Source organism: Amblyomma mixtum, chromosome 5 (genome assembly GCF_055824585.1).
Source record: "Amblyomma mixtum isolate Tamu chromosome 5, ASM5582458v1, whole genome shotgun sequence".
Lineage (NCBI taxonomy): Eukaryota > Metazoa > Arthropoda > Arachnida > Ixodida > Ixodidae > Amblyomma > Amblyomma mixtum.
In genome coordinates, this window is record NC_143016.1 from 118,517,441 (window position 1) to 118,542,932 (window position 25,492).

General features: G+C 44.5%; 1 protein-coding gene across 1 annotated transcript in view; it reads left to right on the plus strand.

The window, feature by feature from the left end:
- The first annotated feature begins 657 nt into the window (after positions 1 to 657).
- The window catches only part of LOC149343465 (neprilysin-1-like), a 35,646-nt gene continuing 10,811 nt past the window's right edge, over positions 658 to 25,492 (plus strand). Inside the window, exons 1-13 of the mRNA XM_089546979.1 lie at positions 658 to 694; positions 4,014 to 4,067; positions 5,944 to 6,117; positions 8,550 to 8,740; positions 11,074 to 11,241; positions 12,078 to 12,161; positions 14,709 to 14,818; positions 15,896 to 16,199; positions 17,300 to 17,398; positions 18,587 to 18,664; positions 20,968 to 21,080; positions 22,721 to 22,779; positions 24,557 to 24,608. Of these exons, the coding sequence (XP_089403105.1) occupies positions 658 to 694; positions 4,014 to 4,067; positions 5,944 to 6,117; positions 8,550 to 8,740; positions 11,074 to 11,241; positions 12,078 to 12,161; positions 14,709 to 14,818; positions 15,896 to 16,199; positions 17,300 to 17,398; positions 18,587 to 18,664; positions 20,968 to 21,080; positions 22,721 to 22,779; positions 24,557 to 24,608 (1,523 nt within the window). The remainder of the gene's footprint in view (positions 695 to 4,013; positions 4,068 to 5,943; positions 6,118 to 8,549; positions 8,741 to 11,073; positions 11,242 to 12,077; positions 12,162 to 14,708; positions 14,819 to 15,895; positions 16,200 to 17,299; positions 17,399 to 18,586; positions 18,665 to 20,967; positions 21,081 to 22,720; positions 22,780 to 24,556; positions 24,609 to 25,492) is intronic.

Genomic DNA, 25,492 nt, shown 5'->3' on the forward strand with positions numbered 1-25,492 from the left:
ACCGCGAAAAACGAGACACAGAAAAGGTGAAGACAGGTCACGAGAAATGGTTTCACGTGCGAAAAATTATGAAACTTGAACCGCCACGCTGAAGTACTCATAAAGAAAGCTAACAGACATTGAAAACAAGGAAAACATAGGGAAATGTGTCTTACTTTTTTGTGGGGTTGGGGAAAGAGAGTATGGTGCTGTAACCATTTTTGACCTGAAAGATAATTTATTATAAAATTCAAGAAGAAACACCATGCCACCGGTAAGATCTGAACCAGTGACCTTGTCATATCGCGTTCTGTGTCCTGCCAGCTGAACAACGGCGACGGTGCAGTTCGTAGAGCAAGGTAAGCGAAATGCGGAGCTCGCGAGCTTGGATTCCACCGGGGGCAAGTTGTTCGTTTCTATTTCTTTTTTTTATTAGCTATCTTGCGGGTAAAAAATTATTACAGCACTTTTTTTTCCATGGATCAACATAAAACTAAAAAAACATTTCCCTGTGATTTCAGTGGTTCAAGCGAGTGTCGTAACGAGCCCCCCCCCCCCCCCCCCCTTACCCTACCATTGTTTTCCAAACATTTCGTATTGGGTGTTAAGAATAGAATACTTAATAAAATGCCCACTGTGGTCACATATATTCACCTGTGGTTACAGATTACTTCCACGATGCCCAGTTCAAGTGTGACACCATCACGTCCAACAAGTAAGTTGTAGCACATACCACGTTCTATGATTTAAAGTATTCGCTTTTTTGTTTGGCTTTCCGACGTTTCATTGCACGACATCCGAAATACTTGACAGCAGGAAATGCTTTTTTGCTGATTCTTAGCTTTCGACAAACAACACTCATTTATTACATAATAGGTTATAGTGTTTACAGTTGCGACCAGTTTCACTGGGGACTGAAACGACAGTATATTTGTTTACAGGTAATCAATTTACAAACAATTTATTTCTTGTAATAAAGTACATTTTCTGCGAATTTTGTATTGCACCGGACGAGTTCCCTTACTCGTCCGTGTTACCGTTTTGCGCTCTCTTTTCTTTCACGAATGTAATGTTTAACTTGCTCCGTGATGCAATTACTTTTTTTCATTATTTGACTACTAGTACTGTGTTGTTTATTTTTCCAAGTGGTATAAGTTCAAGAACCCGAACTCGGTGGCAAACACTGGTATAGCACCCGATTCCTTCGCGTTAGAGCGTCAACACCCGTCGAACTGCGTGGAAGTCGCGTGAGCAAGGATGTCCTCACATGCAAACATAAGCGACCTGCATTTGACTAGCCACGAGTTCCGCGATTCGCATTTCACCACGATGGCACAATGGAATGGCATGGTCAAACGTTTAGGGGAATCCCCCAAGGTGGAGTAGATTTGTAATAAGGGAGTAATTACTCATTGGCATACACCCGAGCGCAGCCATACGGCTACAAAGGAAAGCTATACAGCTTTCTCAGAAACTTCGTAGTTAAAGAAAAATTCGTCCTGGTCCGGGGATCGAACCCGGGACCACCGCTTCACCGGAGCAGTCGCTCTACCAATTGAGCTAACCTGGACGGCAAGCTTATGGTAGGGCGAGAGCGAATTGATCAATAACTCGAAGTGGGAGCAGTGTTGGTCTAATGTTTAGGGGAATCCCCCAAGGTGGAGTAGATTTGTAATAAGGGAGTAATTACTCATTGGCATCCACCCGAGCGCAGCCATACGGCAACAAAGCCGTATGGCTGCCGTATAGATGCGCTCGGGTGAATGCCAATGAGTAATTACTCCCTTATTACAATGTAATGGCATGTTCATGTTTACTGGGCTTGGCCTTCACAGTGCCACCAGAGAAGCGCGGTGCTCTGTGAAAGTGGAAGTTGATGCGTAAGCCCTTTGTATGTTAAAGCAACACACTTCCCTCCGGCGCGTACGTTGAGATACTCTTCAGTGCCGCTGCTGATGTGGTCTCAAGGAAGCGTGGATTAAGTTTCGAAGAAATCTTCGAAAAACAACCGCAGGTGACATTACAAGCACATGTAGTGCAACCGACTATGGATCAAGCCAGCCGCTTCAGCTTATTTTCGTCCGTGAATATTTGTGCTTTGGTAATAAAATATTTATAAAACGAAAGAAACTGTTATGTAATTGTTTAGTAATGTTATGGGCAGTAATTTGCCACTAAAATCGGTTACATTTCATATGACGCAACTGTAATCGTTATCGGTTGCTTTTTTTCTGTAAAGTGCACAACACTGGTCTAGAGGAACTGATCCGCGAACAGTTGCAGTCGTTCGGGAGGAAAGGACCCAAAATTCTTTCTTAAAAGTTTTGAACACTTTATGATTGGATTATGCATAAGTGAAAATTACAACAGTTGGCACGAGGTTAGTTGCTTCGAATAGGCTGGATTGAAGGCACGTGCCAAGCATTATATTTTACGGTACCTTCAATATCATTATCAAATAAAAAAAACATACCTAACTTGCTCCTCGGGTCACAATTTCTTCAGTAAATTTCTGGTTTTATCACTTCATAAAACTAAGATGCTGTAATTAACTTACAAACCTTTAATTCCTACTGTTATGATTATGATTGCTACCAGGATTCTGTCCTTCTAAGAACGAATTTAAGGTTAAATACATACAGGGTCTGTTCTGAAAGTAGTAGGACTGGTTTTTTCCTGGGCAAACGGGCGGACGAGAGGTGGTCTGCGCGTGCAGGATCGTTGAAGGGGGATATTGGGAATGCTGTGGAAAATCGGCAGTCGGCTCTCGGCCGTTGAAGAGAGGAGGTCGCTTGTACTGTGAACCCCTGTCGAAACGTCTCGTCACGCAGAATCGTCGAGCGTTTAGTGGATCAGCGATGCGCGATCAAATTATGAGTAAATCTTGGTACAACGGCCAAAGACACTCACAGCATGATTAAGGAGGCCTACGGTGATGCTTCCATGGGTAGATCAGGTGTTTTTTGAGTGGCACAAGCTTTTCCGACAAGGTAAGAAAAGAGTGGAGGAAGACGACCGCTCCAGACGTCCTTCGACCAGCAAGACCAACGAAAATATGTAGCGAGTGAAACATTTACTTAACAGTGATCGTAGAATGAGTATCATAATGATTTCTGATGACTTGAGCATTCCTCAAACCCAAGTTTTTGAGATCGTGACAGAAAACTTAGCCATGAGAAAAGCGTGCGCGAAGTTGGTGCCGGGAGTGTTGTCAGAGGAGGAAAAGGCCAACCGGTAGGATCTTCATCATGTGAATGAGGACCCCGATTTTTTGCCCAGCACAAGGCGGCAACGCTGCCTCAGCCCCCCTACAGCCTCGACTTGGCCCCGCCAGACTTTTTTTTATTCCCGAGAATGAAATCGACGCTCGAGGGGAAACATCACGGATCGGTAGAGGTGGTTCAACAGGTCGTGACGAGGGAGCTAAACAGCACTCCGGTCCAGGCGTTCCTGGAGGCGTACGAAAACTGTAAAACTCATTGGCAGCAGCGTGTAGGTGCGGAAGGGTGCTACCTTGAAAAATTGTAATCGTTTGTACTATTATTTTGAATCAATTTTGTTTAAAAAAATGAGTCCTACTACTTTCAGAACAGACCATGTAATGTCCATTCCGTCTAAATTCATGCTGAAGCAAGAAAAAATCGTTGCTGTTCTTTTTAATCTCTCTTTGGTGGTGGACCGCAGGATATAGCAGATTGTTAGACTCGTGAAGAGAAAATGGGCTTACTGACAAATTTTCTCGCATTTTATGCTTAGCCGAAATCAAGCACTCTAGTTTTGTTCCAGTTCTAGTTCACTCTGAGCGCTGCCGAAGAATGAGCGTGGTGCACTCACCATGCACTCATTTAATTCTGATGTAATTAAGAACTAGTCCCTTCCAATAATTACGTAAAAATTTACTGAGTTACAGCCGAGTGCCAAAACCTTTAATTTATACCGCACCGCGATGTAACCACATCCACATCTGCACCACATTCTGATCTCAAGTTGCATCAAGAAAAATACGTGATGCTAATTTTTGCGATTACTTTCAGGACCTCCGCTCTCCGGCGAGATGTACTGCAACACATCATTCTGCGAACAGGAAGGCAAGTTACGCTCACTCTGATTCTCTTTTCTTGATCCTGTGTGTGTTCTTCGAGACAACGCATTTTACTCGAACCGGAGCATCGTGGCACAGAAAATGCCACGATGCCCAGGTTCGAGTACGGATGAAATGACAAAAGACCTAATATTTTTTTAATGACGAGTGCTACCGCGAAATAGCACCTACCAAAAATATTAACGGTGCGAAGTCGGAAATTTAAATCGTGTCGTCAATGCGCACGAAGTTCCCCCTTTATCGTCTTACTTTGAGAATGTTTAGCTTATATGGATAGCTATACGCCGGAAGCGAGCAGAAGATGGCATGCGCATCACAGGTATTCTGTACAAGGCGTGTTACAGGTTTTTTACACATGACGCTAGCTCAGAAATGACAGTGCTCCATGCCAAAATTTTCAGTTTGATATGTAGCCCCACAAAAACTCATTATAAACTTCAGCAACCCTATAGTGCTTAACTTTTATGAACTTCGCACTGTTTTCATAGACTGCACCAAACATGGGTTGGATTGCATCAGTAAGAAGAAAAATAATGAGAATACAAAAGAAATATCTAAAAACCAGTAATAATATTATTGAGACAGTAACTAACATTAGTTAATATGGTAGAAACTTTTCTCGGCAGTTTACAAACAAGAAAACAAATTTAAATTTCATTTAAAATCAGAGTACAGGCATGCTCCATACTGATACACACTGCCGATTTAAATAACTCGATAGCTTAAAAAAAAGGGCCTGCACAATGTAACCTCCTTCATCATTTGAAACGGTTGACATGCATTGTCTGTGCGACTAATAGAAGGCGGGAAAGATACCGGTTGATGCCAAAGCAAACATGTGCTTAAAGGTGCCCTGCGGCGTACATAAAGCATAGGTTCTTTATTCTTTGTATGCAGAGTAAGGGGCATTGTGAGTCCTGAACGAGCAATCAGATCACCGAAATCATAATATTTGATATTTTAATCTTCGCTCGAAATGCTTGTTTCGAGTAGATGGTGTCGCAACGCGGCGGCCATTTGCGGCAGCGGAAATGAGGTGGCATCCAGATAGGGCGCTGCCTTTCTCATTGGTTGGGCGTCCAGTTTGCATATTGTTCTTTTATACTTGCGAAATGGATCCAAAATATTATGTCTCTGAGTACTGAAAGCTTTTCGCATGCCACAAAAACTGGAAAGAAGCAGGGGAAGCGAACGAAAACTAAGAAGAATACAGCTAGGGGCGACACTTTCCATTCCGCTTCAAACCTTCGTGGCGGCCAGCGCTGTTCAAAAAACGTTGGCTCAGACCAGAAAGCGCGCGCGTCGAGACCGGCCGTGACCATATCAAGACGGCAGCGAAAAAAAAGCCAGTCGACACACTTTGCCCAAAATTGTGAAGAGAAAGGCCGGACAGGAGACGGGAGTCGAGTTTGGGGGGGAGGGGGGCTACCGCTGACAGCCTTACAGTCCGACTAAAAAAGAAACTTCGGGGAGCTTCCTTTGTCGTTAGCCACCCCTGCCCTGACTACGGCGTCGCGTACACGGGGGGAAGACGCCGTAAAAATGCACGGATAGCCCCGACAAAGCAACAATTGCATGCACGCTTCCGCTGCGTGTGCGCTAGGCGCGGTTCTGATTGGTAGCGCCCAATCTCGGTACTGGGTGAGTGAAATGGGCGAGTGAAATGCGTTTTCGTCTGAGCTTTTCATTTCGAATTTTCAGAGTGGAATAACTTTCGTTTGCCTGCTCCGATTTCAATAATTCTTTTTGTTCTGGTCTCTGGAACGCATGATGAATCTATTTAATGATATTAACTGGCACTGAGCAAATCATCGCGATGCCCCTTTAACAGTTGTATGCAACGGCTGTGCGCGCTTGTACAGGGCAGTTTCTCTCTGGCGTTCTGAGGGACCGTGCCAGCGACCCCTGTGACAATTTTTACGCGTACGTGTGCGCCAACTGGAGTCGTACGTTGCCTGATTTGTCAGCCGCGTACCTGGACACCGCTGACGCCATGACTGGGGCCATAGAAGACGCTGCTCGGAAAATACTTGACGGTGAGGCACCTTCCTCTGCTGCCCTAGAGCCCATTTATCGCCCGCTGCACCCCATCTTTTGCCCCCGTTTATCACTGGCTCTTGCCAGTGATGTAGGGGGGGAAAAGCAGATCGTCATCATCAACTCCGCTATCTGCAATACAACTGACTCATTCATTTCTGGTATTTTCGGATGGTCGCTCCAGAGCGCTCTGTAGCGTTCTGTGCGCTCTGGCTACACTCGACTGGCTTGCCTCAAAGCGAGTTCCGTAGACTATGCTATTTCTAGGAAATAATGAATGGACAATGGAAGCGGATTAAAAATATTATTTCTGGAAAAAGAACGTAGCGCTAATCGTTTGCCATGTGGGCAGAACCTAAACACGGTAGAGGGCGCTTATCACGCAGGTCGCTTTCTCTGCTGCTCCACATATATTCCTGCTATAAAATTCTGTCTTTTCCTAGACCATTTACTTCTTCGGTCGATTATACAGGCGGTGTCGTTAAGGTATCTCACTTGCTTGCGACAAGCAATGCTTGGGCCAGTTTATAAACGCAGTTTTTTCATATAATGTAAAATTTCACAATAACCAACAATATATTCGCAGATCACCCGACGTATTGCATTTATTTTTCTATTAACGTTTCTGCTTAACCGTTTTCCACCCCTCGTCTAAAGCGTTCCCCAGAGGTTTTTTATGGCAGTCTTAACGGCTTGATGCAATCGATGGAAACACTTTAAAGATTTTGCTACATATAAGAATAAAGTATCATGACCTTCAATATTCCACAACAGTAGTTTACAATCTTACAATTTTTAAAATTTTTGTGTGAGATTTTTGGGCATGAGTTATGCGGGCGGATGAGATTAAGGAGATTGAGAAGTTTGCGGGGATAACATGGCCACAGCTGGCACAGGACAGGGTTAATTGGTGAGATTTTGGAGACGACTTCGCCCTGCAGTGGGCGTAGTCAGGCTGATGATGATGATCTAGTTACTCCTCCTCTCTGATATCTTTCATTGTTATATGTGATAAATGTGCTGTTGTTGGTAGGAGTAAAGATCAACAAACTTCAAATTTTCTAATCCGCATGGATTTGTAAACCCACCGACTAACAGGGAAAGGGTTTGCTTTCTTAGAAACTACCGACACATAATTCTTCGTTGCGGGACTTGCTTCATGTCTCTTTCGCCTTTCAGGCATGTAATTGGTGCACTGCCTCTACCAGTTTTTTCATGGGTCTTTCAGAAACTAATCCGTCGCAGGTTAGCGCATGGGCTGTGTTGTGCCCTCTTTGTGATTATTGATATCTCATTTCCGCTTGAAAATATGGCTATTCCATATGAGAGCAATAACTTTATCAGTACCTGGCTCCTAACAGGCAGCATAAAGGGCTGCTTGTCGCTGTACCGAAATCTTGATACGCTTCATGAGCTGCGTGGTGACGGTGGTTGTCGGCAAATCGGTGCAGGTAATATGGAGGCGAACCTGTCATCATTGTACTCAGCATGGACGGCGTGCAACCAGAACGGTGAGAAAACACCATCGAAGTGATTCTTTTTTATTACATTCTGTTGGCTGGGTCTCAGTGGTCACACTGATGGCACTATATGAAGTCGTCATGTCCGGGATGGCCTTCGTACCGATTTCTGTACTCAGCGAACAAAATCAATAATGGCTACACATCATGAGTGACTGTAGAGGTACTTTGGCTATCCACAAATTAGGCCCGGTATTTTATGCGCTGCTTTGTTTAAAGGCCAAAAGATTGGTAGGAACACCACATGCCGCTTGTTAAGAAATTTTCATTCACCATATTCAGCTCTGCGCATAAGCCGCATAATATATGTTCCCCTACGTGAATTATCAAAAGCATGCCGCATGCTTGAAAGTTATTGTACTAAACTACATTTTTTCCCTCCCCGCGCTGATGCTCTTTTCAAGTTACGATATGGCAGGTTTGATAAATACTGCGAAAAATGTGCCTCAAAATCCCTTCCAAGCCACTGCAAGTCGGAAAAACGTAAATTTCTTCTCGAGATGGGCGTCTCCCTCTGACATAGAGAGGTAGACTGCCAGCTGAGCAAATTGCAATTGCGCCTGACGTTTCGAACACAATCTGTTTCTCGCATTTCTTTACATTACCATTCATCGCCCTCTGTTTTCTCTTGTTGTTTCGCTTGACCCTCAGTTCGGTAATATTTTTGGTCCATCTAGTTGCCCTTGGCCAATCACGAATCGGGTGGATTGCGTTATCGCCTATATTCCAGGGTAGATGGATAGGACTCAATCCTTAACGGGACCCAAAAAACCGTAGTTGGTGAATTCGGCAATGAGCTCGTTAACTACAGGCTGCTTCCTTGCATACGACTTGCGCCGCACAGTACTCATCCATTTCCCTCTCAATCTCCTTTACCACGTGCCTTTCGTCTCTTTCCTGCCTCTTTACAGCTTCGGCCACCAACGAGCAGCTTCGCGAAGTGCTGACCTCTCTGGGCGTGGACCTGCAGGGAGTGGTGAAGGCTTCCAGTGAACAGGCACTGCGAGCGGCAGGCAGCGTCCAGCACAAACTGGGCGTGGCACCGCTCATCTGCGTGTCACTCGACGCCTACGCCGTCATGGGCTACACCCACATACTTGCGGTCAGGCAGTCTAGCGATTCCCTGATCTTTGCTGTCGAGATTAATACAGCGTCTGTGGTTTGAACGCGTTGTGTGATCGGTCGGGGCCTCTCTCATGCGGACTCGCCTCAGTGGCGGCCATTCAAGTGGCAGTCATGTAGAGATATCATATCATAGGTCCCTGCTACGTGACGAGATTAACCTTGAGAGTTCAGGATAAAGAGGCGTCTGGTTCGTAAAATGGCTCCTCATTTCCCGAAACATAAGCCAGGCAATTTATGAGTGGGGAATTAAAAAATGATGCACTCACAATAGCACGGCAGGCAGTCGCCTGTCGCATGAAACGGCACTTATGTTAGATAGGCTTTGCAACGAATGGCACTTTTCTATAAGTGAAATGGTCCAACGGCCGCAGGCATTGGCGTTATCAAAGAAGTGAATGGAGCGCTGGCATACTCTGATATTTTGCTTTCAATAAGACGCTGCGATTCATGTGGGCCTCACTGTGTCGTTTTCCTCAGCCTATGTCTGCATGGAAGATCTCGAAGCTAAAATTGTCAGTTTGGAATTAGACTAGCCTCACAGTTCCGAAAGCCGACTACTCATTCATCGTCGTTGTTAGGTCTCCTCCAAGCACATATTGCCAGTATGCCGTAATGGACGTATCACTACCAGAAAAAAACGAGAATAGCTCGATGATGTCAGGTCGCTACGAATCATTTGTGGTGCCGCAGTGAGAATCATCAGAGCTTATGGCTAATTACATTGTGATAGCTGCCAAGTGCTATGGCGGCTTACTGAACACCATTTGTGGCCGGTTGCACCAATTTTAGAGATTTCTTATCAAATGTCTAAAATAGGAGCCCGTGTTTATTTTTAAATACCATATTTTAATGACTTAGAATATCAACCGTTTTAATTCACGCATCAGGTAAACGTCCACTTAAGGGCAGATTACAACACGAGACTTGCTCGATTAGTTGTAAGAAGGATTTTAAAGGACAACCATTCTTACGAATATCGGAATGTAATTGCTGATGATACCCTCTTAAGAACGCTTGAGAAATAAGAAATATGGGCATTCAACGGCTCCTGATTGTCACTGCTAAACTAGCGGCGTTGCGAAAAGCTATTGTGCTATACCCCTCGGTTTTACGCAGTATGCGGGAAACCACACCTTGTCTGGTCCAGTGGTACTGAGACAGAATTGGAAGCTACAGCTGAACAGACGTTCTCCCGCAGAACTTTGCTGAAGGGGGGGGATATGTTAATCCCCTAATAGTAGTGAAGAAGTTGAGTGCAGAAGATTTATGTTTTGCAGTTTCCTTCAACTAAATTTTGTCTCAACTTGCTAGGGCAGGCCCCAATCGCCGACTAAGGCCTTGATCGCCAATGCCCACGTAACCCTGGTGCCTCCACTTTCTAATGGTGGGCTCTCAAGTGAAGGAAGGCTTGGTAGAGAACGTCAATCAGAATCGATAGAGACATGCATTGAGCACAAAACCGAGCTAATTAGGGAGGGTTCTAGTCCGGCTTCTTCTGAGAGCGCTACGTGCATGGAGGCAAATTGTTTACTGTGGCGCACCCTACCCTCTGAATGTCTGTCCTGATAAGGCAGGTAAACGCTTTAGAGCCCATTTTAATCACACGGACCAATTAGTCGCTGCTCCCTTCCACGAAAGCACGCCATCATACCACCGCTCGCTTAGCTTCAGTGAGCAGAGGCTTTTCATCAAAAATCGAGATACACAGCGCTCCAGGAATTATACCATACTACCTCTTTTGTTTCTGATACGGAATAGATTTGCTCTCTCGGTTGCAGCTTCTTTCCGCGTCTACAGTCCATCGGTAGCACTTGCTCCCACAAACTCCCTGTTTAGCAGTGTTAAATGCTGGCACACTGGTAATATATCTCTCCTACCAATGAACAGGCTGTGTGCAATTGAGCGCTGCATTAAAATCAGAAATCGTGCACAGTCTCTCGTGGAACGGTCGAGATGCGCACGGTATCGTGATTCCAACAATGTGGCCTTAAAAAGGTGTAGCTCTTCAATCATAGATCACCAACTAGCCTGCACCTACTGCATGCTTCCTGCGTCCAACAGCCATCCTACGTGTTCAGTTATCTAAAAGCAGTGGCTTAGAGGGTCGAGTACCGCAATCATAGAAGTCATTTTTCGCCACGATTCTTGACATTTCGATTAAGAAAACAGCAGGCCAAGTAGGGTGCTATCGTTTCACTTTTTTCCCTGCGTAAAATTTGCAGAAGCTCGAGGTGGGTACCATATAAAGGGATGCCTCAGTAGTTCATCGAACAGTTCAGGAACTTTCTGCTTCGCCTTTTCGCACAACAGTTGGACGACGGCGACGCGCTGATGAGTCGGGAAGACGCCGTGAGCGGCAACCGCCTGGCATCCATCTCGGACTTGGCCTGTGTCTACCTGCAAGCCGTGGCACCTGCTGAGCAGCAGGCGAAGGACCTCTGCGACAATATCGCGCAAGTGGCCGTACAACTGGCAAACGTAAGCTCAGTTACAAAGTTACAGAATTCATTTTGCTAGCCTTCTTAAGCACTCGAATCAGAGGGGTCGAAGCAAGAGTCCTGGCTCCAACAATCTTCGCAACCTTCTATTCATCTGTTTTTACCCCTGGCTACAATTTATTTTGCCTGAACCGACCACTTGGCAGGTGCAACAGTTCTCCGTCGGGTTTAGGGCCAGAAGGTATCGACAATTTGTTCCATTATGAGCCACAACACGCGCGGTGTAGTTCGTTTTCGTTGCGGTCCCGCAATCCTGCAAAATGGACTATGGTAGCTCAAACAGCCACGGTATAGGTCGGCCGCTTCCCTTGTATATTTTGGTAGCAAATGCATGGCTTTTAAAACATTCAAAGTCGGAACTTAATATATGCTCTTTCTACAAATGAACGCTGCGCTTAGCCCCACAGCATTCTGTGGGTCTCATATACTGTGCCACTTCAATCGAGTCTGCGGACTGGACTTGTCTGTACGCGCGGAACGTCTTTTCCGGGAGAGACCGAAAGGTGTGCAAGCACAAGAGTGCAGTACAGTAGCGGCCTCGTACCGTGGTGTACTTGAAGGTAAACAGTCGCGACTGGCCCATCGTACCATGGTGTACTTGATGATAAATAGTTGCGATCGGCGCAAATAACGTCACTGCCACTGTGTCGACGCCGTACATGAGTAACACTCTGGCTTCAACGAAAGCTATGCACACGTAAGCAAGGTAGCCACTCAGAGAGAAAGAAGATACGCAAGGGTTCGCCGGGCATGTTATAGAAGAGCGGATGGTGACGTACGCAAAAAAAAATTTGAAGGACATATTTGTGTTCGCAGGTTTCGCTGCAAGACAGGCCGACACAGGAAAGGATGGCCGATTACAGCCTCAAAACTTGGGAGCAAGTCGCTGTTCTTGAACCGGTAATTTCACTCCGAAAGAGAGAATTTTCCCACGTCATAATAGGCTGTGTCATCCGCAAGAAGCCTGTATTTGTTTTTTACAAACAAACGATGTTCGCATTTTGTTCAAAGTGCAAAAAAAAACACAATAACATGCTTTTTTATAAATAAATAGCATCATTTCAAGCCGAGTCTCTTCTACTCTAAACTTAGGATAGAGTGGAGGTTGATATTGATTATGCAATTATCTCATTCCCATTTTGCCATTAGGACGCATCCCTACCACAACACGAGACGTGCGTTGCTTGCAAGCGTTGAACTTTGACATCGAAGTTTACTGCAAACAAATGTGAGGAGTGAAGGAACAAAGTAGCCAAAAGAACGCCAAATGGCAGGGGCTCACACACATCCCACCTACTTACGGCCATAACGGCTGCCAGGCACAAATGTGTTCTCTTAACCTGCTGCAGCCACTTTTTGGTGTGGTGGATACACTTCCATCTTAGCTACGGAAAACATTCTTCGTAGTTTGTTTGTCGCCGATGGTAGATCTAAGTATACAGCGGTCTGACGGAATGGAAATACCATTTCTTTTCAAAAGACAGTTGTGATAAATTTATCGATTCAAGAAGCTACGCTGTACACTGATAGGGTAACATTTGGGAACAGTGCTAGCGGTTTCACTGCGCAAAAACTCTTACGCGATAGCGTTAAGGTGTCCCCACGGTCGCCTGTGGGCCCCCTGGAGCCCCCTGGATTCCCCCTTCGCAGACATCAACACGTTGTTGCCATTACATACTGCTTTATTACACATCATCGTTCATATTAACTGGCGACTCTAATTAGCGACCCTAATTCACCGAGTGTTCACCTTGTATAATTCGCATACTGTTGTGTGGGAGGTACTTGTACAAGGCCTTTATTGACCCCTGTGAACGAATGCTCCTCAGAGGTGTAGAAGTGGCGTGTCCAGCTCCCGACACAGAGAGCAGTTCAGTTCCGCTCTATCACATTCTTTTAGGCGAAACCGATTTATTACGTCACTACCCTCTCGACCAATCAGGATCAACTTAAGACTGCCCTGACGCCGGGTTTTTCGCCGGACTGGACCGTCAAAGCTGTCGAGTTAATATGTGACTACATTGTGCAGAAAACAGTGTACGGGTGCCAGATTTTCCCATCTAACCAAGTGCTCCGACATGAATAATGTCGCCTGATTTTACAAAAGAAATAAATCCAGTTTTGGTCAGGGCGTTCTAAAGCAGTCAAAATGGTCATTTTAGCCCTTTTGATGGCATTAGCTGTCTAAAAATTGCGACCGTATTATTGCAGGCTAGCTTTGAGAATCGTCTATGACGGTTTTTGGCAGCGAGTTTCCTCTATGTCGACATGACAACTGTTTCAGAAGGAGAATACAGGGACAGGAAACAGAAAGTGAAACGCTGACCTTACCTCCATGACATCTCCCACCCCTTCAAGCGCGAGCAGGCATGGCGTTCTCTGATGGCGTTACATTGACAGTTCGGGCGTGCCATCAACGGGCGACACGATGAACATGCTCAAAGAACATGCTCAGAAATAAAAAAGTTAAAATAAAAAGTGCTATTTTGGTATCTTGAATCAATTTCTGCTAGTTAATAGTGTGATTTGAAGAAACAGCAGTTGTTGGCCGAATAAACGAGCACGTGTGCTTACTGTGTAAGACCACAGGTGCAGAAAAAGGCGACAGAATGAGTCGGAGATGCCTCTTTCTCTCTTTTGGCGGCAGAATATGGCCTACTGGATTGGCATTTCCTGCATGCCGTTTTTAAAAGGGTGGTGCCCTGCCCTTTGATGGTTGCAATGAGTACGGGTTGTTGGCGTTGTTTTCTGTGTACGTGTGTACGCTGTCTCAACAAACAGTTTATCGTAAGGGTGGTTTTTCGCCCGCATTAAAGGCGTTAATGAATGCGATTTTTTTATTAATTCGAAATTGAGTTCTGCGTAAACGAACCTGGAGGTGCTTCTTTAAAAGCGATGGCAGTGCTTTATTCCTATTTCCTTGCATGCGCGTGAGGCCATACACAAAAGATTGGCTACTTAAATTGAGGGGCGCGAAAGCTTTCTTTATTACCTTAAATTGCTTCCATGGCTAATTATTCACGTAACAGGTTCTTCAGTGACCATGGCCGATGTTCGCAACTGTTCCTACTTCATGGCGCCTTATCGCACAGAGTACTGATAGGTGCAGGACGTAATGTCGTTGAATTTATTATGTGTAGCCACATTATCAGTCAAGTATACGGTTATTTTAAAATCATTGCGTGCTTCATCATGTGTTTTAACGTGCAGATGAAAGGTCAGTCCATTACTGCAAATATTTCCGCACGTGATCTTATCGCAGCGGAGTGCATCGAGGGGCACGGCTAATTCGAATTAACGATCGTTCATTGGTGTTATTAGTATGGAAATGCCGGGAGAATTTCAGCCTCTGTTTTCTTTCATGCGCATGAAATAAACAAGCACCTTCCTATATAGCAATGATAATTATTCGTACAATGTTTTCTTGTGTACATGTGCGCGTGCAAGCTGCTACGAGCAATAAACGGATCCGAAGACTACGTCAACACCAGCGAGCCATTACTTCTGAAGAACCGGGGACTTCTTGATGTGCTGAAGTCGCTTCTCACGTCTAAGGCGTAAGTGCGGCGACTATGACTAAGGTTTAAGGTTGGACGTTTTGTAGAATGAAAACAAGGTCTCTGTAAACTAGGCAACTGGCCTTTCTGCATTGTAGGTGTGGTATAAATTTTAGCTCACTAGCGAGCCGCAGCGGTAGAAAACTAAGTAAGATGAAGTTTGTTGCTACGCCGCTAATTCTGTACATCTGAGCAAGCCTTAGCCAGCTACTGTTTATGTGTTCTGGGCACATCAGACCAAAAATAAGGTAAACTAAGCCATTCAGAAATCAAGGAAGCACACACCCATACTTTCTAGTGTTATAGAATTTCCCGTTGTGTCCAACCTGAAGAGGGAACTGCGATATTTTTGCCGATAAATCACCCAAACTAAAATAAACTGCACACGGTAGCCATACTAACTACTGTCCGTGCCAGCCAACCACCGATGAAAGAGGAACGACTATATGCATTCAGCAGGCAACAGGATGCAAACTCAACTACATACGTTTCCCATTAGGTCATTCAGTCATTGCTGACGCTTCCCTATTCTCTCATTGCTGCACGGCCGCCGCGGTGGCTCAGCGGTTATGGTGCTCGGCTGCTGACCCGAAAGACGCGGGTTCGATCCCTGCCGCGGCGGTGGAATTTCTTTGGAGGAGAAATTCTAGAGGCCCGTGTACTGTGCGATGTCAGTGCACGTTAAAGAACCCCAGGTGGTCGATATTTCCGGAGCCCTCCACTACGGCGTCTCTCGTAGCCTTAGTCGCTTTGGGACGTTAAACCCCATAAGCCAAACCAAACCATTGTTACACGGCCTTCCTAGCACGAACCTCGTCCGATATTACAGTTCAAGGTGCGACCCCTTCCCTTTATCGCTAGTGGATTTGACGATATACGAAAAAATTGCGCTCATAAACTATTTCCCGTTGAAAAATGCTTTTGTCCAGAATTTCCGGGTATGAGACGCCAATCTTGTGATTACAACTTCTGAATGATTGGTGCTACTGGTCCACTCTTCTTTCCTTGCCACACTTGCTCGCGACACTCTTCATTCCAATCGGAGCCTCGCGCTCATGCGCGTCGTGTTCCGAGCAGCGAGCACGTGTACCGGTACGTGGGCTTCCACGTCACCGTCTTCCTGTCTCCGTTCCTGGACGCCAAGGAGGCCCTCTGGGAGCTGGCGCTGTTCGCTGCAGCCGCACAGAAGACTCGCCGCAGACTGCAGCAGCCGACTATGGGACGACTGTTCGACGAAGCGGCGGCCGTCGGAGCCGTCGTCGGCCCACCCCCGCCCAAGTGGCGCGTCTGCCTACGCCTCCTCGACCGCCTGCTGCCCAGCGTGCTGATTGTGGCCTACGCGAAGGCCATCAACCACACGGCGCTCTTCCAGGAGCTCATGGTTGGTCGCGTTGAGGCGCGAGGACATTAGACTTGGGAGGCAGGGATGGAAAAATGAAGACGCAGTGCGGCAGCTCGAAGCTAGCTTAGACAAACGTAGATTGTGTAACAAGGCTCGGTCTAGTAGTAGTGGTGGTGGTTGAAACATTTATTGCCAAGCAATGCAGAGGGGGAAAACCCTGCCCCCCACCCCTTGCGTGGCACGAGGCAACTCTTAGCGGGTTGCCCTTAAAGGGCAAAGGACAGTCCTTGGAGGGCTATCCGCTTCAAGGCGTCGGTAATTATCCGGTGCTACCTAATGCAGTCATCGAAAGGCTGCATGGACGTGGTGAACAAGTAAATAATGACTTCTGGGGGTAACGGTGCAGATGAGATGTACACAGACCCAAGAGGGAGAAAGGGCAGGAGAGGAACTTATCGTTTTGCTTGGATACCCTGCTGAAAAAAAGTTCTATGATGCAATAACCTCATAGATCATTCATCATAGAATGATGAATGATTTTTCAGCAGGATAGTAACCGTGGACTGGGCTGGAGCAAGCTAATGGGATATTGATGGCCGGGGCATGTCATACAGAAGGTATAACATGCCAGAGGTTTGATTGCTACGATAATGATGATGAAATTGGGTTCTTGAGCTTATTAGATTAGTTTCCACATTGCTGCACTTTATGAAGTAAGTTCAGTTTTATTTTGAAAGGAACTTTGTGTTCTTTGAATTTGTAATAGAACACGTTCTAGGTCGACGAATCTGAAAAACGAACTGTTATTAATATCTTTCGTTTTAATTGGGCTTAGTGCTGAACAGTACAACCTCGAAACTTTCCACTATCTTTTGACGTGCGGCACTGAGCGCTTCCTCCAGTCTGTGTGAACGTTCTCAGGCTATGTTTATAGAAAAAAAAAAGCAACTTGACAGCTCAAACAATCTAATCCTGAGATTAGACCTATTCAGTGGCATCAGCGCCATTTCGTTCATTTGAGAGTAAAAACTTAGTTGCCTTTCAGGTACCACCATTTGTGACATAAATGCAAAAATGGAAACGTGTGCAACGGGTAAAGAGGAAAATAAATTATCGGATATATGGTTTTCTTTATTCAGGCTGACGTGATTTCGGAAGAAATTCGCAGCACCTTCATCGACCATGTAGTGAAGATCGGATACTTTGACAGCTGGACGAGGCATATATTCAAGGGGAAGGTAAGTGACCTTTTAGGCTTTGTAGCGCTAGTCGTCGACAGAAATTTAAAACAGGTCTTGCAATGAGAAATACAAAAAAAATAAGAAAAATATTTCTTCCCAAGAAGCCGAACGCTTTCTGATGCACCGGATAACACACTGAGAACTTTTGTGTGGCATCGCGCTTCTTAACGTGTTGTGTGTGACAGCTTCACACTATCTGAATGGATGGAATGCGAATCGAGTGACATTTCACATTTTCCTATATCGGCAGCATTAGCCATGCTGCTGCCACCCTATTTCAAGTAAGATAGTTTATTGTTTATTATGAACGCGGTGGTCCAGTTATGGCTGGCAAACGAAGGGCGAAGGTATAGAATTCACTTGTCCAAACTTTGTTCTCGATGAAAGGAGCATATCAGAAATCTTACGAGGTTAGATTAAATTTAGATTGACCTAGCGGTCCTCTTCAATTTCCTTTTTCAAAGAAAAATCTATGGATTTAGGAAGGCGTTACATGCTTGCAAAATTGTTGATTAAATACTGCTTTGTAGCCTCGCATTTACCACAAATAGCGCGCTCATTTTATTAGACATGCATTATATACAATACAATGCGCAAACCCCGTCCTCTAATTATGCTAGTCATCAGCGAAAAGAATTCGCTCAGTGCAATGCTATCGATTTAGCGCTCGTATTATTCTATAATCTGTATTTGCACATGAATCACTGCACTGATATTTCTGCTTACAGTCATATTTGGGCTTTTCTAAACCCGGCTTTATTAGGATCGAAGTTTATTAATTTATCTTCCTCGTAAGGGGGATTTGGGAGTGACTAGATGAGGAAGCAATAATAAAGAATGCATAATTACACGCGTCAGTCGTCAACCACTGAAAAAATCACGAAAACTTTCTTGTCGTCTATTGTAAAATATTAGGGAGCATGCTATGTTGCATTCATACCTCCTTGCAGGAGCATTGTAGAAACTGAACTGCCGAAAGAATGGAAGTGCTCTGTTTTGAAACAAATTCTTACGTTTTAGCAAATTGAAACCTGTCGACAAACTGTTGGGATTGCCTTGATGGTCCCGCCTTCGTTTGTATTTACCGAAGCAATTAGGGTGCGGTCGACAACTCTGCCAGTGTATACGCCGTGAGAGTTTCACCCTCAACGGTATTGAGCGCACTTCACCGCTCATTCTTTGCAGGCAAAAACAGTTAACCTGTATACTATGTTTCCTCTGCGGCAGTCCTTCCACGATGATGTGATCAGCTACGCCAATAAGGTGGGTGATATCTTGTTCTAAGAACGAAATTCTTAAGGCAGCCATTCTTAAACTGAGGCGAACACCGTCCGCAAACACGGCAAGCGTGAAGACAAACATGAAGCCGATCCTTTCATGATTATTCTCAAATTACCTGCCTGAATGTTATCCGGGGGAAGCAAAATTTTCCGTGCCATACTTCCGAGCTGAATTCGAGCCAGCGCTGGTGCAAAGAGGCAAGCTTCGTTTCTTGATCACTTAAAATTTGCGCGGTAAGCACTGGAGTTTCTCGTGCTGCGTGCTTCAAAAATACGTTTTCGTTATCTTTCATGCCCTGGTTATGCGCTTCCAAATTCTCGACAGAAGTTGTGGAGCCTCAGCGGCCATGCAATGGAGCCAGAGCTGTCAGGAGTTTAAAAACGCTCGCCTTTGCTACCACGCCAGCAGCTTTATGTAGCGGCACAGGAAGGTCAGAAGGCGGCGTAAGTGACTTCATCTGTCGCTAAGCGCGAAGTCTCGAGAGCGGGCGAGCGCATTGTCACGTCAAGGTGCGAAAGCATCGAGGGATGGTAAGCGCGCCGCCTAGTTCGAAAAAGTTAAGTGGTTGAAAGCAGCGACACGTACAACAAAAAAAAAAGCGACAAAGGGGTGCCGTGTGCGCTGTAGGAAGGAAAGAAAAACCGATGGTGGCGAAGGCTCCTTAAGCAGCCAAAGTAGGGCGCTGCAACGTCGAAAGTAGAAGTGGATGAAGGCGTCTACACATCCTAGCCAAAACATCTGGCCAATTCCCGAGTGCGGCTACCATCGTCTATGAGCTCTCCTAGAATGCTCTACTGTTTTCCAGCGATGTGTTTGATGCTTACATTTTTACTGGGCAAAGAGATAGACCACAGTTTTCGCCAGAAGTGTTGCTGAATAGCCAGCTGCAAAAAAAAAAATTTTTCAGCGCACCCATAAAAACCTTCAGTCAACGGTGCTACATGAGACGTCTTGCCTGAGCTCTTAATTCTCCCGAGCGAGCTATGAAATACAACTGTTAGAACATAAATTCATATTATTGAGTAGTTTTCCACATGGCTATGAGTTAAGCGTTCATATAACTTAATCATTAAATCGCGCGTAGGATTCATCTCTCATCGCGTATGTAATGATGGCCTACTGTGCGGGTTTCGCATGCATATTTTGCCTGCGGTTTTTCCGTACACGGATACACTCCCGTTAAGCAATAATCAAAGATTCGTTTTTAATACGCCTGCAGCGGACCGCATCAGGCTGATTTGCGCATAACGACCTCATGCCACCATTTTAAAATACCTTGTTATGACCGACCAAGAAGGACTTTTTTGACTCACGGTGGTTTACTTCCCTCGAAAATAATTCAAAACGGCAGCGCGCCGTTGAGTACAAGCGCACCTGTCGTCGCAGCGTCCTCTTTGTGGGCACTGGCCGTACGGTGCCAACACTGACGGGCGAGGGAGGCAAGATGGCGCATTTGACATGAAGACGAACACTTCTGGCGCTGCTTCCGTCTCGAGCAGAAAACTACGCTGCGGTGTTCTGAGAATTCGCGCACGATGTGGGGTGTATGCGGGCTTCAGTGCCCGATGTCGAACGACAAGTGTGGTGGTAATAAACAGCGGAGATAATAACAGTCGATGCAGTGTTTTCCGGTCAGCTGTTTTACTGCGTGCCGCTCTGTTTCAACTGAAAGCTCCGCATCGCGTTGAAAGTTTTACTGGAATGATTGCAATGATAATCCCTAGGTTTCCTATGAATTGTCTATTGATTGCTTCATGGTTTAAAACATCTCATTCTGCTACTACTCTGTAAACAAGGAAAAAACGAATTGCTGGCTATAACATGCACGAAGAAAACCGTTTTGGCTTCCTCGTTTATATTCATTCCTCTTTCTACTGCTCTTGTCAAAACTGACGTCATGTCCAAATGAATTTGGGGCAAATATTCGCTAATGCGGCCAGAGTTCTAAGTTATAGGCTATTTCTTTTCACATATTGCAACCTCACGTGAGACTGCAGCAAGACAGAACATTAAAAATACAAAGGAAAAGAATACTAAAACAAGATGCGTTAAGTGTTTGACTTCGGGCCGTTCTAGTTCTGGCGAGGGGCACCACTGTGGCTGGCTCCTAAATATTGTTCATATAAAAGTATTTGTTTCGTAAAGGCTGCATCTGGCACCCGTATTTCTAGTTATAAATCCTTCTCTCAGCGAAGAACTAAATCCAGTCACGTCTGACCACCTCATACGAGGACGCACGACACTGAATTGTCCGCGCTACAGCCGATCCCTTCGCAAATTTCCAGGTGCAGTCTCATTTGCTTGGCTCGACCGGTCCGCTGGACACCTTTCTTAAACTCGGAGCTTTCGTCGGGGCACGCTGGAAAGAGCCGAAGGAATACGTCGTTCCTGAAACGAGGTAAAGCTGCTGTGGTGTTTTGCACAATAAAATTGGACGATTATGTATTCCAGAAAAACCCTGCGCACCGGAAAGGTGCTGCAGAATTTAGGTCGCAAATTTGTTTTGTGAGGACACGCGTGTTACTAATCCTTGAGTTCTCCATCCCTGGTAGCATTTTTACTAACGATTAGTCAAAGGCACGTCCTACTTTTTACATGGGAAATTGAGATAATATACTGTGTGTTGTGCAGTCAGTGTGACCATTTACGCATGGTTTTCCTCAGCTGCAAGAAGAAAATCTTGTAAGCCTTGATTTATCGCTGTGCTCTGTTTTTTTGTTCATTCCTCAAAGCGTATGTTACTGTGTTGTTTTTGAAGTAGCAACTTCCGGTACTCAGCAAGCGGTTGTAGATACGATATGCTCAAATAGGTTTGTCTATGTAGCATCATCCATGTAATCACTTTCTGCGAAAAGATTAACTTATCCGCAGTTTCATATCGTGAGGCTCGCGAGAAAACAAATCGACAGGCAGCTTTCATTTTCTGATTTGTACCTTATTGTATGCTTAGAACCTTCCATTTCAACCGGTGTTAAAGTTGTCTGGTTGCGGCATTCAGCGCATTTTAACTATCGTAAGAAGGGCCCGCTTGATATTGAAGTTTGTTCCGCCTGCCAAGCCGAAAAAAAAACCTTCGGTTGTAAACAGCTTCAGCCTAGTTGGTTTGCAAAAGCTCTGCGGTGCATTTCCTTTTCGCTGCGCGTGCGAAACATCTAAGTTTCTGGAAGTTTATAGAAAACATTAAATTTTGTAGCATGGATGGATAAACTACAGTAGGTAACGTGTGATGCAAAAAAAAATACCGACGTGAACGTGACACCGGTGATGCTCCGAATGGGTATCGTACCCGCTTCCCTATATTCCTGCAACCATGGATTCCTGTAATGAATGCGCACGAGAATACCTTTAAAACTGGAAAAAAAAAATCGTCTCAACGGTGTCTCGTCTAGGCCCAGCTGCATATCTATCTCGCTATACACAACTCTCGAATATTGGTTTTCGCTAATTCATCAAACAACTTTGCTTTCAAAAAATATCAAGCCGTGGCAATCTATTCACCTTGAAAGCCACTAATCCTAACCCTCCCTAACGCTCTCAATCCCTAAAATCCATAATCTTCCTAATTCCTACTGCGAGTCTGAAAACCTTGTATCGAACTTGATTTGTTGAGCCCGTTCTTAGATCTATTATATGTTCCTGCACCTTAGATCAAAATGTATTTTATGTAGTCATATTTTGTGTATAATTCGTGCCATTTCAATGGCTGTGACTTCGTTCTGCAAAGCAAACTCTGCGTTAATATGTGTCTAAGTAAGATTGGTTACCTTTTGTTGTTGTTACCTGTCCACTGCTGCTGCCGCTGTTTTCTGTGGGAAGGGGTGCACTTTTTGGTCAAACCAATGTAAGGCTTTTTGGAAGCACCTCCTAACATCACATGATTTTGAAATAAAGGCATTTTGTATTTGTATTTATTTTATTTGTATCTGTCGTTTTGCTTTACTGATAAGACAAACACTGCCTCACATCATTGCCTAACACTTAATGGATAAAACCTTTAGTTAGAGCACTACTTAATGTACATCTCCTTTTCTCCCACAGAATGGCGTCATCCCTTTTTGATTCCGACTGCCTTCACAAACCTCAGCATGACGCAGTCTGTGAGTTAATGTGCATTTTTTAAGTACACTGCGACACCGTTTCAATATTAAACTTCAAATGCCAGTCTTTGATTTCAAAATTTACTGGTCTCTTTCTGAAGCTGTCTACTTTCTATGAGGCTGTGTAGCTGGTTTAGTCGACGGAGGCATTTTAAATTAATATTCTAAAAGGAATTGGTTACCTTCGACAGTACTAGAAAAACTGAGGTGCTTGCTAAAGGATTTAAGGCCAAACGTACGATGACTACATCTGAACCCTCAAACTGTTCTTTCAGTGGTGGTTTCCGCGTGTAACAACGCAGTGCGTGCCTTGCCACGATGAGTTGAAAACGCTCCTTTATTATAACGTCTTTTTCGGAGCCACTTGTTACTAGTGCTAATGAGAAGAATAACATCTTTTTATGTTGTAACTTTTGTCTGAATTTTCAACACGTCTGAAAGTATAGAGACAATCTCATAAAATTAAGTTTTCGTTGACACACTGTCCATGAAAAGCCATTGCGCACTGCAAGAATTTCTAAGTAGAGTACTCAAAGTATTAGGGAGTCGAGATTAAAGAGGGTTTTTACAAAGAGCAGCTCTTTTACTTTTGAGCTGCTGATCATAGACGAGACGGGCATAAACTGCATGATTTTCCTCGCGATAATTTAATTTTTAACAAGTGGCAAATAGACAATATATGCATACATTCTGTAATATTCTCACCCTTAAAATCTGAAATTTCTCACATCAAATGCGGAATTCAATTCCTCTAAACAAAAAGCTTCGATCTACTCTCGAGTCTTGATGGCGTTTTAACATAGAGGCATGCCATGCTTTTATACCTGCGATTTTTCATTGTATCGTAAAGACACACTGCAATGACCAACGAACGAATATGTGAGACAAAATTTAGTTTTCAATTTCAGCATTTCATTGTTACTGCGCCGTACTCATAGGATCCTTCATTTTCTGGTAAAACCCGATTTTACCCTATTCTTGCATACCAAGAATATTTCTTTCAAATTGGGTTGAAGGTTTAAGATTTCGGGTGCGAACTTTTTGACTGCCCTCTCAATTGTCTCGACCTCACACCTCGCAACTGCTTCCTGTTCTTGCACTTCAAAGAGTGGCTTGGTGGAGAACGATATCAAAACGGCGAGGAACTGAAGACCACCGTTGTCAACTGGTTCAGTTTTCAGGCGGCGTACTTCAAAACAGAGATTAAAGAAGCCAGTTCAGCGTTGCCAAAAGTGCTTAGAAGTGAACGGCGATTATGTATAAGAGTTAAGTAGGTTTACAGCAAAGTATAAGAGTTAAGTAGGTTTGCAGCAAACTAAAACCGTCAATAAAAACTTTCACTAACAAATATACTTTTTTTATCGCCTAAACGACCTTACTTTTCGAATATGCCCCGTATATACGAAATGAATACCAAATTTTCAAATTATTTCATCAGGTACTGTTGGAGCTTTATGCAATGTACTCTTAATGATAGGTTAAGTGTCGTTCATACTTTTTCCAAATATGGGTGTGCTCTTGATGCTCATTTGGTGGCGTGCGTTCTGCAGCATTTTGGTCTGGATATTTTGTGATGCTTTGTGTTGAGTATTTGGGTCATTTGGGCAGTTTGTGAGATTTCCATGACACAAGAATAAAATAATAAAGATCGATTAATTTTTTAAAACACGCTTACGATTCTTTTGTCTCTTCCTTGCTCGGTTTATTCTTAACGTTGTGTTTATTTTGTAGATCTTTTGGACTAATTGCTCTGTTTCTTGCCCAAACCCATTTCTAGTGATTCCTATGGGGATGTTCAACCATTCTGTGCCGACCTCAGCCAGCGAAAGGTGAGATTCTCTCATAAAAGTTATTATTGTTGTTGAAGCGTGCTGTTAAGCACACGTTTCATCACGTGTTCGCCATGAAATATCTGAAACGAACGAAGAAGAATGACAGCCTTTGCGAGTGCTACAACAACTGGGAGGGGAAAGGCTCGTGTCCTTGCAAAAATTCCAAGACAAATTTTATCGAGCTTACACCAGGCGGCACAATTCAAGATAACCGTGCGTTTTCTGGTTGCCATAAACATAAATTTTCTACTATTTCCCTAACTTTTGAATGCTTAATTCTCACGAAACTTGCTGCAAGACAGACGCAAACTGCTTGCAGTGTAAGTGTCGTCTAGAAAAGAAATGTTTCTTATACATATTTGCTTTCAGTTCAGAAAAAAAACGTTAGTTTTATCGCCACTCCAAATCGACAAAACTGCGTCGACTGGCTTCGAGGTAGTGTATGCTCGCGTGTGCAATCAAATTCAGAAAACTTCAACAAGGAATCGAAAATTTACGCTGGTATTGCTATATTTTATTAACATTCATTCTAATAATAACTCTAAAAAACATGTTCTAGGCCATGCATCGCCAGATAATCAACGTCCCATACCGCAGAATCCGACTCATTTATATGCGAATTCACTTGGTCACAGAAGGCCTCATGTGGTTTCTCAGGATGCGCTTCTTCTTTGGTGTCACATAGATGGGTCGTGCATGTTGGACTCGCGGGGATTACTTGTATTCGCACTTGATGCTTCGCAGATGTGAGTCCCCTCGCACGACACGCAGCTCTATGAAAGGAACTGTGCAGATAAGAGTGTACAACAAGCGCCCTGTCTCTTAGCTAAACGTCAAAAAAGCCCAAATGTACATAAAATAGGATATCACGCACGTTTAGA